A 16,709-nucleotide genomic window follows, 5' to 3' on the forward strand; every position below is an offset into this window, starting at 1 on the left:
GGGAGACCGGAAGAAGCACCTGGCTCCTGGCTTCGGACCAGTGCAGTGCCGGCTGTAGCGGCCATTTGGGGAGTGAACCACTGGAAGGAAGACCTTTCTGTCTGTCTGTCTCTCTCTCACTGTCTATAACTCTACCTGTCAAAAAAATTAAATTCCTTTTCTTGCTTTACACTTACTCTCACATGGTAAAATACACTAATGACTGCCACACTCTTTTCAAACATCTTTAGTGATCCTTAAGAAACAACCTTATGACATATAGGTCTATACACACACTTTACATGCACTTTACAAAGAAACAAGTCCAATCTCAAATTGAGATCATGTGAGTGATAATAATCCTTTCCTGATTAATTCTACTTTGATTATTCCAGGATCCTCCCAACTAAAACAATTTTATGTACCTGATTTTATGCAGTTAACATTGTGAAGACCACCAGAGAAGGCCTCAGTTGGGTATGGGTTTAAATAATGGACATAGTATTTCCCTCCATATTGAAGAATAAAACTAAAGCTTACCCACCAACATATTTCATTCAAACTCTAGTATAAGACACACATATAGCCAAAGTCAGATCTTGGGGTTGCTACCATGAGGCACTATAAACAGAACTGAACCTAGAGAATGTATAAAGAATAGGACAGAAGGAAGTTTACAATAGCAGCTGCTACAGTTGAAAATGTTAGAACTATTTTAAAATCATTTTCCCTTGACTGGATTTCTGCACCTGTAAACATCTCTTCCCTACCCCAACACTCACCTTCCTTGAAGTTTTCAATTAGTATATGGAAGCAAAGGGTCAAGGGTGTTTTGTATCACATACAAATAATCTCCAGTCAAAATGATTGTAATATTGCCACCATTTTAACACTGCTCTGTACAAATGTGAACATCCTCAAGCATGCACTACTCCACAAGAATTTAAAGCATTATCTGTATGCTGACATTATATTTTAGAATCCAATTTTTAGGAATTACTGTAAAAATGCGCATTCTTCTGAAGAGCCTCAGTGATAGAAAAGCTCAGTCTTGGGGCCCGTGCCGTGGTGCAGTAGGTTAATCCTCCGCCTGCAGCACTGGCATCCCATATGGGCGCCGGTTCTAGTCCCAGCTGCCCCTCTTCCAATCCAGATCTCTGCTATGGCCTGGGAAAGCAATGGAAGATGGCCCAAGTGCTTGGGCCCCTGAACCAGCACAGAAAACCAGGAAGAAGCACCTGGCTCCTGGCTTCTGATCAGTGCAGCTCCAGCCATTGCGGCCACCTGGGGAGTGAACTAACAAAGGAAGACCTTTCTCTGTCTCTCCCTCTGTCTGTAACTCTACCTCTCAAATAAATAAATAATATCTTTAAAAAAAAAAAAAAAGCTCAGTCTTGTGAGGGTGGATTCAACTTTTGGAATTAGTCATATCTTCTGACTAGTGAATACAATTAAGTGATCTAGCTAGGTAACTGTGCTTGACGTTAAAACAATAAATGCAGCTATAAATCAAAGAGACTAACTTCTTAGTATACACAAATTAGCTCCTCAAACACACCCATCTCAGGACCTTTGAACTTACAGTTCCCACTTCTTGGAATCTTTATACAGTATGCTCTTTTTCATGCATAAAAGAGTTTAGGGGTAAGGGTCATATAAAAGAGGTCTTCTCTGCATACCCTAAGAGTGGTCCAACTCAAACCCAAATTCATCTAATTCAGGGTCACATCTTTTCTTTAATGATAGTTATCACTACTTAATTAACTTCTGTTGTTCCTTTTGTCTGTTCCTCTTGTATCATCCAATACCATACCACTAGATACAAGGTGGCCATTTAAATACAAATTCAAAGTAATTAATACACTTGATCTTAGCCAAAAGGCCAAGAAGTAATTATATTCAAAGTAATAACAATTAGGTAAAATTACAGAGTAAAAACTAAAAACTGAATTTCACCAAAAAGAAGAACTCCAGGTCTTTAAAAACACTATTAAGTGATACTGTAATAAATCACAGCCTGAGAGAAAACATCTTGTAAATCAGCTATCTAATAAAAGATGTAAGCCCAGAGCATATAAATAACTCATACTCAATAAAAACCTAACAATCCAATTAAAGCTGGGCGAAATATCGGAATATGTACCAAAGACGACATATGGACAACAAGCAGAGAGATGCTCAATGTTCTCAGTCATTAAGGAAACAAACATCAAAACTGCTAGATACTTTACACCCACTAGATGATAATAATAAAAAAGACAATAAAACAAGTAATGGCAAAAACATGGAAAAATACTGCTGGTAGAAATGTGAAATCATTTAGGGGAAAAAAAGCTGGGCAGTTTCTTAAAAAGTTATATACCTAAAATACTATTCAGTCTCTCCATATTTAAGTGTTTACTCAAAAGAAATGAAATCAGCCGGCGCCACGGCTCACTAGGCTAATCCTCCGCCTTGCAGCGCCGGCACACCGGGTTCTAGTCCCGGTTGGGGCGCCGGATTCTGTCCCGGTTGCTCCTCTTCCAGTCCAGCTCTCTGCTGTGGCCAGGGAGTGCAGTGGAGGATGGCCCAAGTGCTTGGGCCCTGCACCCCATGGGAGACCAGGATAAGTACCTGGCTCCTGCCATTGGATCAGCGTGGTGCACCAGGGAGCAGTGCGGGAGCCATGGTGGCCATTGGAGGGTGAACCAACGGTAAAGGAAGACCTTTCTCTCTGTCTCTCTCTCTCACTGTCCATTCTGCCTGTCAAAAAAAAAAAAAAAAAAAAGAAGAAGAAAAAGAAATGAAAGCATAAATGCATGCAAATATTTGTATATGAATGCTCAGAGGAGCATTATTTATAATAGTTAAAACCTGGAAGTAATCCAATTGCCCATTAACAGGTAAACAGATAAACAAATTATGGTTCACCCATGTGCTAGAACTGTTACCCCAAATGCTACAAAATCCACAAATTTTTGGTTGTTGACATGATGCCTCAAGTGGACAATTCCACATCTGGTCTCACATGATGAGTCACAGTCACCACACAAGTACACTAAAAATATAGTATAAAATCGTCTTTGGGGTGGGAGCTGTAGAATAGAAGGTTAACCCTCTACTGCGCTGCTAGCATTCCATAAGGGTACCAGTTCAAGTCCCAGCTGCTCCACTCCCTATCTAGCTCCCTGCTAATGGTCTTGGAAAGCAGAGGAGGATAGCCCAAGGACTTGAAACCCTGCATTCATGTGGAAAACTTAGAAGAAGCTTGTGACTTAGGCCTGGCCCAACTCCGACCATTGTGGCCATTTGGAGAGTGAACCAGTGGATAGAAGAATGATCTCTCTCTCTCTCTCTCTCTCTCTCTCTCTCTCTCTCTGAATCTCTGCCTCCCAAATAAATAAATCTTTTTTAAAAACCACCTTCAGCCTATAAGGTATTCATGTAACATAAACAGATACTATGTTTAGACCTGCGTCCCTTCCCCAAGAAATCTCATTATGCACAAGCAAATATTCCAAAATCCAACAAATTATTTTTTCTAACTTTCATTTAATAAATTTCCAAAGTACAGCTTTTGGATTATAGCAGCTTCCCCTCCTCCATAAGCTCCCTCCCACCCGCAACCATCCCATCTCCCACTCCCTCTCACATCCCATTCTTCATCAAGATTCATTTTCAATTATCTTTATATACAGAAGATCAACTTAATATTTACTAAGTAAAGATTTCAACAGTTTGCACCCACACAGATACACAAAGCATAGAGTACTGTTTTAGTAGCAGTTTTACCGTCAATTCACATAGTACAACACATTAAGGACAGAGATCCTACATGGGGAGTAGTTGCACAGTGACTCCCATTGTTGATTTAACAACTGACACTCTTATTTTTGATGTCAGTAATCACCTGAGGCCCTAGTCATGAGTTGCCAAGGCTATGGAAGCCTCTTGAGTTCACCAACTTATTATTTAATCTTATTTAGGCAAGGCCATAGTCCAAGTGGAAGTTCTCTCCTCCCTTCAGAGAAAGGTACCTCCTTCTTTGATGGCCTATTCTTCCACTGGGATCTCACTCGCAGAGATCTTTCATTTAGGTCATTTTTTTTCCACAGTGTCTTGGCTTTCCATGCCTGAAATACTCTCATGGGCTTTTTAGCCAGACCCGAATGCCTTAGAGGCTGATTCTGAGGCCAGAGTGCTATTTAGGACATCTGCCATTCTATGAGTCTGCTGTGTATCCCGCTTCCCATGTTGGATTGTTCTCTCCTTTTAATTCTATCAGTTAGTATTAGCAAACGCTAGTTTCATTTATGTGATCCCTTTGACACTCAATCCTATCATTATGATCAATTATGAACTGAAACTGATCACTTTGATTAGTGAGATGGCATTGGTACATGCCACCTTGATGGGATTGAATTGGAATCCCCTGGCACATTTCTAACTCTACCATTAGGGCTAAGTCCGTGTGAGCATGTGCTGAACTGTGCATCTCCTACCTCTGTTATTCGTGAAGCATTCCAAAAATTCTAAATACTGTTGGTCTGAAACATTTCAGACAGTGGCCATTCAACCTGTACTACTCAGCAATGAAAAAAACTACAGGTACAAAAGCCTACATAAATGAATCCCAACATAACTATATCAGATGAACAAATTCAAACAAAAAATATAAAGTATGATTTCATTTATATAAATTCTTGGAAATGAGAATAAATCTACAGTGACAAAAAACAGACCAATGTTTGCCTAGGAATGGGAAGGGAATGAAGTGGTCTGAAAGGGACATGAGGAAACTATGGGGGTTGATGAGTATATTCATTACCTTGATTGCAGAGATGGTTTCACAATTATATAATATCAAAACTGATAGGTTTATATACTTTAAATACCAGTATGTGCAGTTCCTTATATGACAATTATACCTCAATGAAGCTGTTTAAAAAGTTTTATCTTCTTAGCTGTGTCAGCCATATTTTAAGATCCCAACAGCCACACAACCTACTGAATAGGACAATGTAGACAAAGAAATTTCCATTCTTGTACAAAGTCCACTCAACAGCACTGCTACAGACCAGGGCTCAGGAAAGTACACAGCAGGGACCCTTTGCCTATTTGTCAAAATGAGGTTTAATTAAAACAAACATATGCCCATCATTTGCATATTGTCTAAACCTACTTTAGTGCTACAACAGCACAGTTGACTAGCTATGACAGAGAACACATGACCTGACTAGTTGGTTTTTTAAGAAACGGTTTGTTCACCCTATTCTAAACCTTAAGTTCTATGTACAGGGACCCTGCCTGTCTTGTTCACTACCGCACATAACCCAGCTAATATATATGGAACACCTAATATGTAGCAAACACTATTCCCAGGCACTAAGGAAACAGTCTTGAACAACATAGATAAGGTCTTTACTCTCATGGTTGTCATCCTATTGTGAGGGACATGGTTAACAAGACAACAGAAAAAGAAAATGTCAGGCAATGTATAATGCTAAGATGACAACAAAACAAAAGGTACAGAGCATGAATAAGGACTTCCCCTTAGGAAGTCAGGACATGACTGTGGGAGGGCTTAACATCTGAACAAGTCAACACTAGTAAGATCTGGAGAAGTAGAGGGAGCTGGGGCTGGCACCGAGTAGCAGCAGGTTAAGATGCCACTTGTGACACAAGCATCCCATTATCAGAGCGCCCGTTTGAGTCTTGGTTGCTCCATTTCAGATCCAGCTCCCCGCTAATGGGCCTGAGAAAGCAGTGGATGGTGATGGCCTAAATATCTGGGTCCCCATCACCTATGTGGGAGACCTGGATAATTTCTAGCTCCTGGCTTTGGCCTGACCCAGCCCTGACTATTGTGGCCATTTGGGAAGTGAACCAGTGTAGTACAGAAGCACTCTATAGCTCTCTCTCTCTCTCCCCGTCCCTCTTCTCCCTCCCTGTTGCTCTCTGTTGCTGCCTTTCAAATAAATAAACATAAATAAATCTTTTAACAAAATAAGCAGTAGAGGGAGTAACAGCACCAAAACTTCAACAGGAATGAATGCGATGACTGCTGTATGAAAAACAAGGCCCATGAGGTTGGAGAACACACAAACAAGGTGTGCGGAGGGAGAGATAGATGCAGAAGTAGACAGAATCAAAGAAAGGGGTCCAAATCATACTATACATGTGATCAAAATCCACTACAGGATTTTAAGCAGATGAGCAACATGATCAATTTACATCTTGAGAGATCATTTTGGTGCTGTTAAGTGGAGACTGGGATATGGAGAGGAATAAAAGATATTAGACAAGAAGTTTCTGCAAAGGTACAAGTGAGAGAAGGCACTGGCTTGTCTAGGACTACAGCAGTGGAGGTGAAGCAGAGAAATTCAAGACAGCCAAGATGCATTTCAAGTGACAGCTTTTCTTACAGACTGGTCATTGCAGAGTGAGGAAATGAGAAGTTGAAAATGAATCCTAGGTTTTTGGCATTAACAATAATTATGGAGAAAATTGCAAACAGCAGTAACATTTATTGAGTGTCTACTATATGTCAGCAGACAATTTCACATTTAATTTTCCCAACAACCTTGGGAAGATGAGTATTGGTCTGGCAATGTATCAACCCATTACATTTTATAATGAGGGATGGCATCTCAGAGACAGTGGCCATACTAATAAAGAACCTGGCAAAAGGGCCAAGCAACCCTTCAGTTATTGGACAGGTACTACTTGATAAATGATGAAGCTACTCTTTAATGCTTTCTCCTTTTGCCAGCTTATTTAGTTAGCCTCAGTTAAAAGAAAAAAAATGTTCAGAAAAAACAAATCTTTAATTTTTTCCAATTCCTCAATGTTACAAAAATTAAAAAAAAAAAACTATTTTAAATTCTATGTCAATTATCTTCTTAAATGGACCACTAGCCTGGTAAATCCACGTTTTATCTGCCAAGCCTCCACCACACACACACACACACACACACACACACACACTCCCTTCATCTCAGAAAGGGAAAAGCGACAAGGACAAACCGCTCGCCTCAATCCATCAATGGCTGAGCCGGCACTACAGCCCATACATCATCTAAGTTCACGGACACCCTGAGCTGTCTTTGCGACACCGTCAAGGTCCTTGGGAGCTCACGTACACTGCCATACTCGGCCCACGATCTCACCTCTTTTCAGCTGGCCTCTAGCCAACCAGTGATGCTAGTGGGCAAGATTTATCAAGACAAGCAGGGAGCCTGGTAACCCCTTGAGTCTCTAACCATAGGCAATGTCTTAAGCTGTTTCTGAGGATTCCTGGAAGCTGAGAAGGCACCACCATGACTAGGAACAAAAATGGCCAAATATCGGAAGGTCTTGTGCTCACTAGAGGAAGAAGGGAGGCAGACACGACTAAGACAAGGCTAGAAACACCCAAACCAATCCCTTAGAGTCTCCAACAGCCGAGGCCGGCAGCCCGCAGCCCACGTGCACTTGCTCAGGGAACCGTTCCAAAGCAATCTGACCACGGTCGGAATCCTCCCGCCGCGCCGTGGCCGTGTTTATCGCAACGAACGCTACAAGTTGCTGCCCGCATCCCTCCTCCAGCCTTGACAGGGAACACGCGCGCCGCCCCCGCGTCCACACCGACTCTCGCATCCCTCTCCAGCTTGGCCCGAGTCCCCAGGGCGAAGGCCCCCCGAGACCCCCTCCACCACAGCCCATCGCCCCCAACCCAGCCTGGTTCTAGGCCGCGGCGACCCCTTAGGGGCGACTGTTGGCTCCTCCAAGTCTGACCACCGCCTCAGAGTCCCGGAACCGAGCCAGCACCGTCCGCCGGGACGCGGGGACACCCCTCGGGGGCCCCGAATCACTGCGGAGCAGCCGCGCCTCCGCCGCCAGGTGAGGGGGCTGAGCCCGGCCGCTTACCTTACCCAGCCGCGCTCGGGCGGACGGCGCCGGCCGTGAGGACTTCGGGGCTGACCCGGCCGAGGGCCAGAGCGCGCCAGGCCAGCTCCAAGCACCCGGGGACCGAGCACCCGGAGACACCGGGCGAAAGCGAGCCCCCCAATCGAGGCCCGCGCGCCCCGAAGGAGGGAGGAGCCGGACTGCCGCTCTGGCGGCGGATGGAGACGGGGAGGGAGGCTGCGGTGTCCGCTCGCCACGGATTAAGACGCTAGATACGAAGAACCTGGGGGGCTCCAGGGGTGACCCGGCCGGCGGCGGCGGCGGCGGCGGCGCGCCCCGTCGTGAGGGGCGGGGGAAGGTAGGAATGTCCTGGGACGAACGCCGGGGGCCGCGAGCCGTGGGCGTTAAATCCCCGCGGGTCCGGCTCCTGCGCCGCGGTGGCGGGCGCGGAGGGCGCGCGCTGGGGTGGGGGCTGCGGCGGTGGCGGCGGCGAGCGCGGGGCCTCAGCTCAACGTCCTCACCTTCTTCGTGCCGGAGCCTCCTCCGGCGAGCCGGGATACTCCCGTCAGGGAAGAGGAGCGCCCCGGCTGCCCACCTAGAGTCTCCTGCTGGGGAGACATCGCTTCCATGAAGAAAATCTTCCAACGGATCCCAGCCCAGGAGGAGGCTACGCGGTCATGTCCGCGGGCCGGAGGGGCGACGACGCGCAGGCTGAGGGGCGGCCGCCGCGCTCAGGCAGGGAGCGGAGCTCCGCGTGCGGGCGGCGCGCCTCCCGTCGGGGCCATGGACCGCTGCCTGCGCTCGGCACCGCGGGCTGGAGGCGATTACAGCAGCGCCCGCCCGCCTGCCTGCCCGTCCGCCCGCCGTGCGGCCCGCCCTGCCTCGGGCCCGCCCCCTCCGCGCGGGGCGCCCCGCGCCGGGACCCGCCCCCGCCGCCCTCGGCCCTCCCCGCCGCGGTCCGGGCTTGCCGCGCGCCCGGCCGGGGCGGCCTTCTATATATGTATAGGGGCACAGGTGATCGCCTGACCTTGTGCGTCCGCCCCTCTGAGTGGGTCCAGCCGGAGGGAGCTCACCGGCCCGAGTCACGCGCGGCCTCTCCCGTCGCCCTGCCCACTCCCACCCGACCCCATCCCTTCCCGCGCCAAGCCCGCGGGGGAAGGCGCCTCTGCAGCGCGTGCTGCGGCGGCGGAGCGGTAGCGACCTCACCCCGAATGGAGGAGTTGCACCGATTGCTGCCTCGCTTTGAGCGGACTGCGGAGGGGCGCCCCCGCGCGCCTCCCACCCCACCCGCGGGCCTCGGGCACGTCGCAGGGGTGGGGGGTCCGGCTATGCACATTTGGAAGCCTCCGGCGTCGCCCGGCCTCTGGTTGCAACCCCGATCGCTAGCTCGGCTGTCTGGGTAACCCCGGCGGGCTTTGCAGCCGCCAGCGCGTCTGCACCAGCGGTTTCTGCTGTGTGCGGGCCGCAGAAACGCGGGCATTCCCATCGGGAAGGCGCAATTAAAGAAAATGCAGGCAGAGAGCGGAGGCTGAAATTTGGCTGAGCTATTGAGAAGGTTACAATATGTGGAAGTGTTTATCAGATATCTGCACTGAGAGCATAACTTCCTGTCAGCCCGAGTAGTGGCTTTTATTTATTTATTTTTTTAAGGTCAAGGAATAATCCGAGGGTGGGGATTTGGAGGCGAGCGGGGTTGCGCCGGGTGTTGCTGCACTTTGCAAGGATGGCTGACTGGCGCGGATGCTTCGGTAGATGGCATCCTATCCTTGGAGTCGGGCTGCAGAGCAGGCGGCTGTTTGGCGAGCAAGGACACAGCTCTATGATAGGAGGTTGCTGACTAGGGTAGGGGGTGGGGCTGTTTTTGTGGGTGGAAAAAAAGAGATTGAGGTTCCTGCCGGGTTGGGCTGTTCCTAGGACAGGTTGTAGAATAGGGCTCTGGAGAGCTCTGTTGCAAGGCAGGGATAATGTCCAACACACACACACACACCACCACCACCACCATCACCACCACCAAACGCTGGAGTCATGTATTGTGGATATAAGGGGGAGAATGCGTTCCAGCTCATTTTACGCCTCATCCATGTCGCTTTGTTTAGGCTTGCATAAGCTTTACATATCATACACATCTTTACACATATTAATCATTATAACTATAGATGTGTACACACAGTTTTTCACGGTGACTTTTGCAGTCGAGACCTGTGGGTGCAATGGGACTTTGCACTCACGGTAGAGTTCATCACACATTTTACACTGCACAGGGCTTTGTGGCTGCTTCCCCTCTGCCCCTGTGGCAGAAATTATCCTCCTATGACTTGTTAGCCTCTTTTAATTTCTTTCATGAATGGACACTCCCAATTTTCCTTTGTGTGCTTGGTTTTTAAATTTTGATGACATCCAAGATTTCATGTACTTGTTTTTTCAGTGCTTACTGTCTATATCTCAGAGAAAGCTAAGCTTCCAAAGGGCAGGAATCTTACTGTACCCCAATCACTTAAAGCAGTGTCTAACAGCACAAAAGAATTAACGAGCTTCACAGAGAATGTAGGATGGCTCCACAAAGCCCAGCTGGAGATGGTTTCACTCAAACGGCCCCAAATACTATCAGCTGTTTCTTTTTGTGATAAATACCTCTTGTTCCAAGTCAAAGTATTATTTTCATTACGTACGTGGAAAGCTCACTTTGATTTTTTTTAATTTGTACGCGCTTATTTTTCAAAATCTACTAGTTTTGGTTTGCATAGAAGACTGTCCTACTTCTCCACCATAAGGAGTTTTGAGGTAGGTCTCTCTTTTTAAAGACCACTGAGTTGGCTGAGATTAGTGTCACCAGAGTAAGATCTGAGGAACACAAATCTGATCACGTCACCTGCTGCTCACACCTTTCCTTGGTCCTCCTGTGTACAGGGTCAATTTTAAATGCTGTGCTGTGATGTGCAATGCCAGGCTGCTGCAAATCTGACACTTCACCCACATCGCTTTCTCGTGCTATCTCATGCTCTGCTTCAACGCTTAACCTATTTTCTGTCACATCAAACTCTGCTTCCAAGAACCCACCTTTACTTCTTACATCCTGAATAACTTTGAGCCTGATGATCTCATTACTTGAGAGTAATTCCTATAACTTTGCACTTAAATGTTTAGTACCTAATGGACAGTAAATGTCTAATGTTTTTGAGGAAATCTTCAAGACTTTAATCAACTAGAAAAATCTTCCTATTTCTCTTTACCTAGCTACCTCCAGATCCTGACCATACACACAGCACTAAGTGCTACTACCTGAAGTGGTAACATAGCATTTGAGTGCTTGCTTTATTCCAGAGACTGTTGTAAGCCATAAACATATTAACCATATTAATTCACTTGTATCTTTATAATAATAAAAGGTCAATCCCTTTATCACCCCATTTTGCAGATGGGAAAACCAAGCCTCAGAGATGCTAAATGATGTGCTCAAACAGCTGGTATGTAGTCAATCAAATGTGGAAACTGGGGAGGCTGCTCCAGAGTCTCCATTCTTCACCGCCTGGCCAACCCTCTCCTGAAAATATGTCTTTCTTTTATGACACATTTTACACTATTATTATCTTTGCACGAGTACATTCTCAATGTTTTTTTTTTCAACAATTTACCTTTGAATGAAATTTTAGTAATAGAAATAGCCATCTTCATTTCCATTATATGCTGTGTGATTTATGAAAGAAGCAATCCTGGACTAATCCTTCCGGCTTTTTAGAATGTGAAACCATTTTCTGTGCACTGGGAATGTTATATAGTAGAAAAGGGTTTACGTCCAAAATGCGTGCAATAATGAGGAACTGGGAATTCCATTTGGGTGGTCACATGGGGGCCAGGGGCCCAAGCACTTGAGCCATCACCTGCTTCCTCCAGGAGGTATTAGCATCCCCAGCAGCTATGCCACATCAGCCTCCCCTCTTCACTTTTATCTTGCACACCTGTGATCTTTTCCTTTCACTTTTTTCTAAGCACACCCATGAAACACTTCTGAACGAGGTTTCCCCTAAAGAGTTTTCTTTCGCCTTCATAAATTGCTAGTGGGAATGGGAAAATGCTAGTTTGGTGGCACCTCAAAAGTTAAACAGAATTTCCATAAGACCCAGCAATTCCACTCCTAGGTAAATGTCACCCAAAATTGAAAACAGGGACTTCAACAAATGTTTGTATGCCAGTGTTCATTGAAGCATTGTTCACATTAACCAAAAAGCAAAAACAACTCAAATGTCCATCAACAGACAAAGGGAGAAGAAAAATGGATATATCAGTACAATTGAACATTATTTAGCTATTAAAGGGAATGATGTTTTGATACATGCTACAACTTGGATGACCTCTGTAAACATTATGCTAAGTGAAATAAGCCAGATAAAAAAGGACAAATAATGTATTACTCCACTAATATGAAATAGGTGAATTCACACAGTAGATTAGGGGGACAGTGTTGTGGTTCAATGGGTTAAGCTGCCACTAACCATCACTTGGGTCATTAGTATTCCATATAGAATCGCTGGCTCAAGTCCCCAATGCCCCATTTATAATCCAACTCCCTGCTAATTCACTTGGAAAGGCATCAGACAATGACCCAAGTACTTGGGTCCCCACCATCCACATTGGGGACTTGGATGGAGTCCTGGGCTCCTGACTTTGGCTTGGACAAGCCCCAGCCATTGTGGCCTTCTGGGGAGTGAATCATAAGATGAAAGATTCTCTCTCTCTCTCTCTCTCTCTCTATCTCTCTTTATCTGTGTGTGTGTGTGTGTGTGTGTCACTCTGCCTTTCAAATAAATAAAATCTTACAAAAAAAACCCAACCCTGAATGCTTATAATGTCAACAGTATCACAGTATTAAATCATGCTATCATTCATTGGGAGTTAACATTGAAGAATGGGGGATACAGATTTAGATGTCAAACACTGTGCTAAGCATTTTACACACTATCATAATATTCAAAACAACCCTGTTGACTTGTATTTTTTCCCACCCATTATATAAATGAAGAGTTTGCTACTGGAGATATTAAGCTACTTTGTTAAAGAGTACATAAGCAGGGCCAATGCTGTGGTGTAGCAGGTAAAGCTGCCACCTTCAGTGCTGGCATCCCCTATGGGCGCCAGTTCAAGTCCCGGCTGCTTCATTTCCAATCCAGCTCTCTACTATGGCCTGGGAAAGAAGATAATGGCCCAAATGCTTGGGCCCCTGCCCCATCATGGGTGACCCGGAAGAAGCTCCTGGCTCTTGCTTTGGATAGGCAGCCATCTGGAGAGTGAACCAGCAGATGGAAGACCTCTCTGTCTCTACCTCTCTGTGTAACTGCCTTTCAAATAAATAATCTTTAAAGAAAAAAAGAGTACATAGCTACTGAATGCAAGAGCCAGAATAAAGCCCAGGATGCTGAAGCCCATAATCTTTTTATAAAATTTATATATTTATTTGGAAGGGAGAGAGCAACCAAGCTCTCCCACCTACTGGTTCACAGCCCAAATGCCTGCAACAGCTGGGGCGGGGCCAGTTTGAAGTCATGAGGAGCTCAACCTGGGTCTCCTACATGGGTGACAGGGACCCAACTACTGGAGTCATCACCTACTGCCTCTGAGGGTGTGCATTAATAAAAAGCTGGAGACAGGAGCAGGGCTGCGACCTGCAACCAAGCATTCCAGTATGGAACGTGGGTGTCCCAAGCAGTGCTTTCCCAAATACCTGCCTCACCTCAAACTCCATATTCTTTTTTCTTTTCTTGTTTTTTTTAGGATTAAAAACAATTTTAATTAGTCTTTAACAGATTCAGTATAGTTAGTAGATACAATTGTAAGAAAATTCCTTTTTTAAAGATTTATTTATCTGAAAGACAGTTACACAGAGAGAAGTATTTCATCCACTTGTTCACTTCCCAAATGGTTGCAATGGCCAGAGCTGAGCTAATCCAAAGCCAGGAGCCAGGAGCTTCTTCCTGGTCTCCCATGTGTGTGCAGGGGCCCAAAGACTTGAGCCATCTTCCGGTGCTTTCCCAGGCACATTAGCAGGGAGCTAGATCAGAAGTAGAGCAGCTGAGATTGGAACCAGCACCCATATGGGATGTGGGTGCTCCAGGCTGGGGCTTTAACTCGCTGCACCGCAGCTCCAGCCCTGGTAGTATAATATTCTTAACCATTGATTTAACAAATGTATGAAGTAAAGTTATATAAGAGTATATTTGCAGCAATACTGATTCACAAAGGTATTTCTTTTTATATTTTTGTTTTCTGATTTTTTTTTAAATTTTAGCTCCCATATAGAGAACATGTGTTATTTGTTTTTCTGTGTCCAGCTTATTTCACTCAACATGTCTTCCAGTATTCATGTATTTTGATGCAGATGGTAGAATTTCATTTTTATAGCTGAATAATATTCCATTGTGTGTGTGTTTGTGTATGTATGTATAATCATATTTTCTTTATCCATTCATCTGATGATGGACACCTTGGTTGATTCCAAATTTTGGATATTATGAACCACCATTCATATAAACATGGTGCTATAAACATGGTGGTGCAGGTATCTCTTTGATACATGTTCGTGTCTTTTGGGTATACACCCAGTAGTGGCCTGCTGAATCAGATGGCAAGTCTGTTTCTAGTTTTGAAAGAAATCTGCATACTATTTTCCAAAGTGGCTGCACTAATTTATACTCTCACCAACACTGTAAAAGTGTTCCCTTGTCTCCACATTCTCGCCAGCATTTGTAACTCTCTGTCTCTTGGATTTTAGCCATTCTGGCCAGAGTGAGGTGATATGTCATTGTGGTTTTGGTTTACATTTCCCTGGTGTCTCGTGATGTTGAACATTTTTCATATATTTGTTGGCCATTCATATTTCTTCTTGTGAGAAATGTCTATTGAGACTCTTTGCCCATTTCTTAAGTGGATTAGTTGCTTTTTGCTTTTGTTAAAATTCCATGTTATTAATCACAAAACTTGATCGCAGTCTTCTTTTTGTTCTTTATGACTTAAGACAATCATACACTGCATTACATACATTTTCATACAACATAAAATTGGACCTGACCCAAACTCTTCTACTTGGTCCACAGTCAGCTTATGTACTGACCAGAGGCTTAGCCCAATCATTTAAAAATGTATTTTACAAAGCCACTTGATATTTCAGCAAGAAACAGCAAAAAATAAGAAAAACAATCTGTTTTGCATCAAATTTTAGGTTGCTCTGTGAGTCAGACCAAATTAATTAATTATTCATTTATTATTTACTCTATGCTTTATACCTTTGCCTATTCCTCAAGAGAAAGCACAAAGTGTGATATTTCTCTCTCCCACAAATCACTTTGGGTGTCTTTCCTCTTTCCTTTTGGTTTTTCCTCAGCATGTCAGTTGTCTGCATGTTTTCTAGCTCTGTCTACCTGTTTATGTTATAGCTTTCTCCAGATATTTGTGGAAATGACCCCTTTAACTATACTCCTAGTTCACTGCTATGTCCACCACAAAGTTGATTACTCTGTATACCAACACAGTATAGTTAGGGAGCTAATCCCATGAGTAGGTTCAGTAAGTTGTGCAAGATCACTCAGCTAGTAAGTGGTGGGACAGCATTCCAAACCAGTTTTGACCCTCAAAACTCTGAGACTTCAAACCTTTCCCTTAAATCCCATTTAAATTATTAGTGAAAATCAACTGTTGTATACTTATAATATAAAAGAACAGAAAATGATACTGTTAATTTTTTATTCCCCCCCAAAGAAACCTTTTATTTAAAGAATACAGATTTCATAAGCACAACTTTAGGAATAGAGAGATTCTTCCCACCATTCCCGTCTTCCCACCCACTCTCCCAACCCTCCTCTAATTCCCTCTCCCATTCCCAGTCCCATTCTCCACTAAGATCCATTTTCTTTAACTTTACGCACAGAAGACCAACTCTATACTAAGTAAAGGGTTCAACAATTTGTACAGAAAAAAACATAAAACTAAGCAACAAAAAAACTGTTCCTCAACAGTCAAGACAAGAGCTGTTCAAAGTCATTGCATCTTAAAGTTTATTTCACTTTTTTTTTTTTTTTAGAAACTTTAAAGAAGCACTCAAGAATGATACATCTTTTGGGAGCACTTAGGCATAATTATAATACAACTCTTTAGGACAGAGGTCCTGTATGGGAAGTTAGTGTACAGTGATTCTTGTTGTTAATTTAACAATTAATGATTGTGTATGATTTCAGTGATCACCCAAGTCACTTGACATGATCTGCCTCGGCTATGGAAACCTTTTGAATCCACAGATTGCACCAGTATTTAGACAAGGCCATAAGCAAAGTGGAAGTTCTCTCCTCCCTTGAGAGAAAAGTACCTCCTTCTTTGATGGCCACTTCTTTCCACTGATGTCTCACCCACCGAGGTTCTTCATGTAGGATATTTTTTGCCACAGTGTCTTGGCTTTCCATGCCTGAAAGGCTCTCGTGGGCTTTTCAGCCAGAAAAGAATGCCTTAAGGGCTGATTCTGAGGTCAAAGTGCTATTTAAATTGATTCTCATTCTATGAGTCTACCATGTGGAGTGCTTCCCATGATGGAGCGTTCCCTCCTTTTTAGTTCTATTATTATTATCAGACTTTTAATCCTTTTCATTTGATCACTTCAACACTTCAGATGGTATTTTGACTACCCAGCTTAGGGGATTTAGGGTCTCATGGCAAGATACTAAACTGTACCCTTAGAAGTAAGTCCCAAGGGGTGTATGCAGACCTATACAGCTTCACAGTTATAAACATCATATGCTTCATAATTACAACTTTAGGAACATGGTGATCCTTTCCACCGTGCCCACCCTCCCACCTCTACTCCCAACCCCTCTTCCTCCTCCCTA

General features: G+C 44.5%; 1 protein-coding gene and 1 long non-coding RNA gene across 17 annotated transcripts in view; one reads left to right on the plus strand and one right to left on the minus strand.

Annotated features, from left to right (window-relative positions):
* ARHGAP20 (Rho GTPase activating protein 20) overlaps nt 1-9,057 on the minus strand; it is a 133,806-nt gene extending 124,749 nt beyond the window's left edge. For 2 of the 10 annotated variants that reach the window (XM_070077928.1, XM_051849486.2), the window contains exon 1: nt 8,873-9,006. Coding sequence is in view for 2 of the 10 variants with exons in the window: in XM_051849467.2 (XP_051705427.2) it covers nt 8,367-8,474 (108 nt within the window). In the remaining 8 variants the exon portion in view is untranslated. Of the gene's footprint in view, nt 1-7,866; nt 7,999-8,366; nt 8,499-8,872 lie in introns of those variants that run through there. The other 8 variants (XM_051849467.2, XM_051849448.2, XM_070077925.1 and 5 more) reach the window with 5 other exon arrangements.
* LOC103349468 (uncharacterized) overlaps nt 7,440-16,709 on the plus strand; it is an 87,590-nt gene continuing 78,320 nt past the window's right edge. For 3 of the 7 annotated variants that reach the window (XR_007920664.2, XR_007920665.2, XR_007920658.2), the window contains exon 1: nt 8,061-8,203. This is a non-coding gene — a long non-coding RNA (uncharacterized lncRNA). Of the gene's footprint in view, nt 7,840-8,050; nt 8,204-16,709 lie in introns of those variants that run through there. The other 4 variants (XR_011390540.1, XR_011390542.1, XR_007920662.2 and 1 more) reach the window with 4 other exon arrangements.

This window comes from Oryctolagus cuniculus, chromosome 1 (genome assembly GCF_964237555.1).
Source record: "Oryctolagus cuniculus chromosome 1, mOryCun1.1, whole genome shotgun sequence".
Taxonomy (NCBI): Eukaryota; Metazoa; Chordata; class Mammalia; order Lagomorpha; family Leporidae; genus Oryctolagus; species Oryctolagus cuniculus.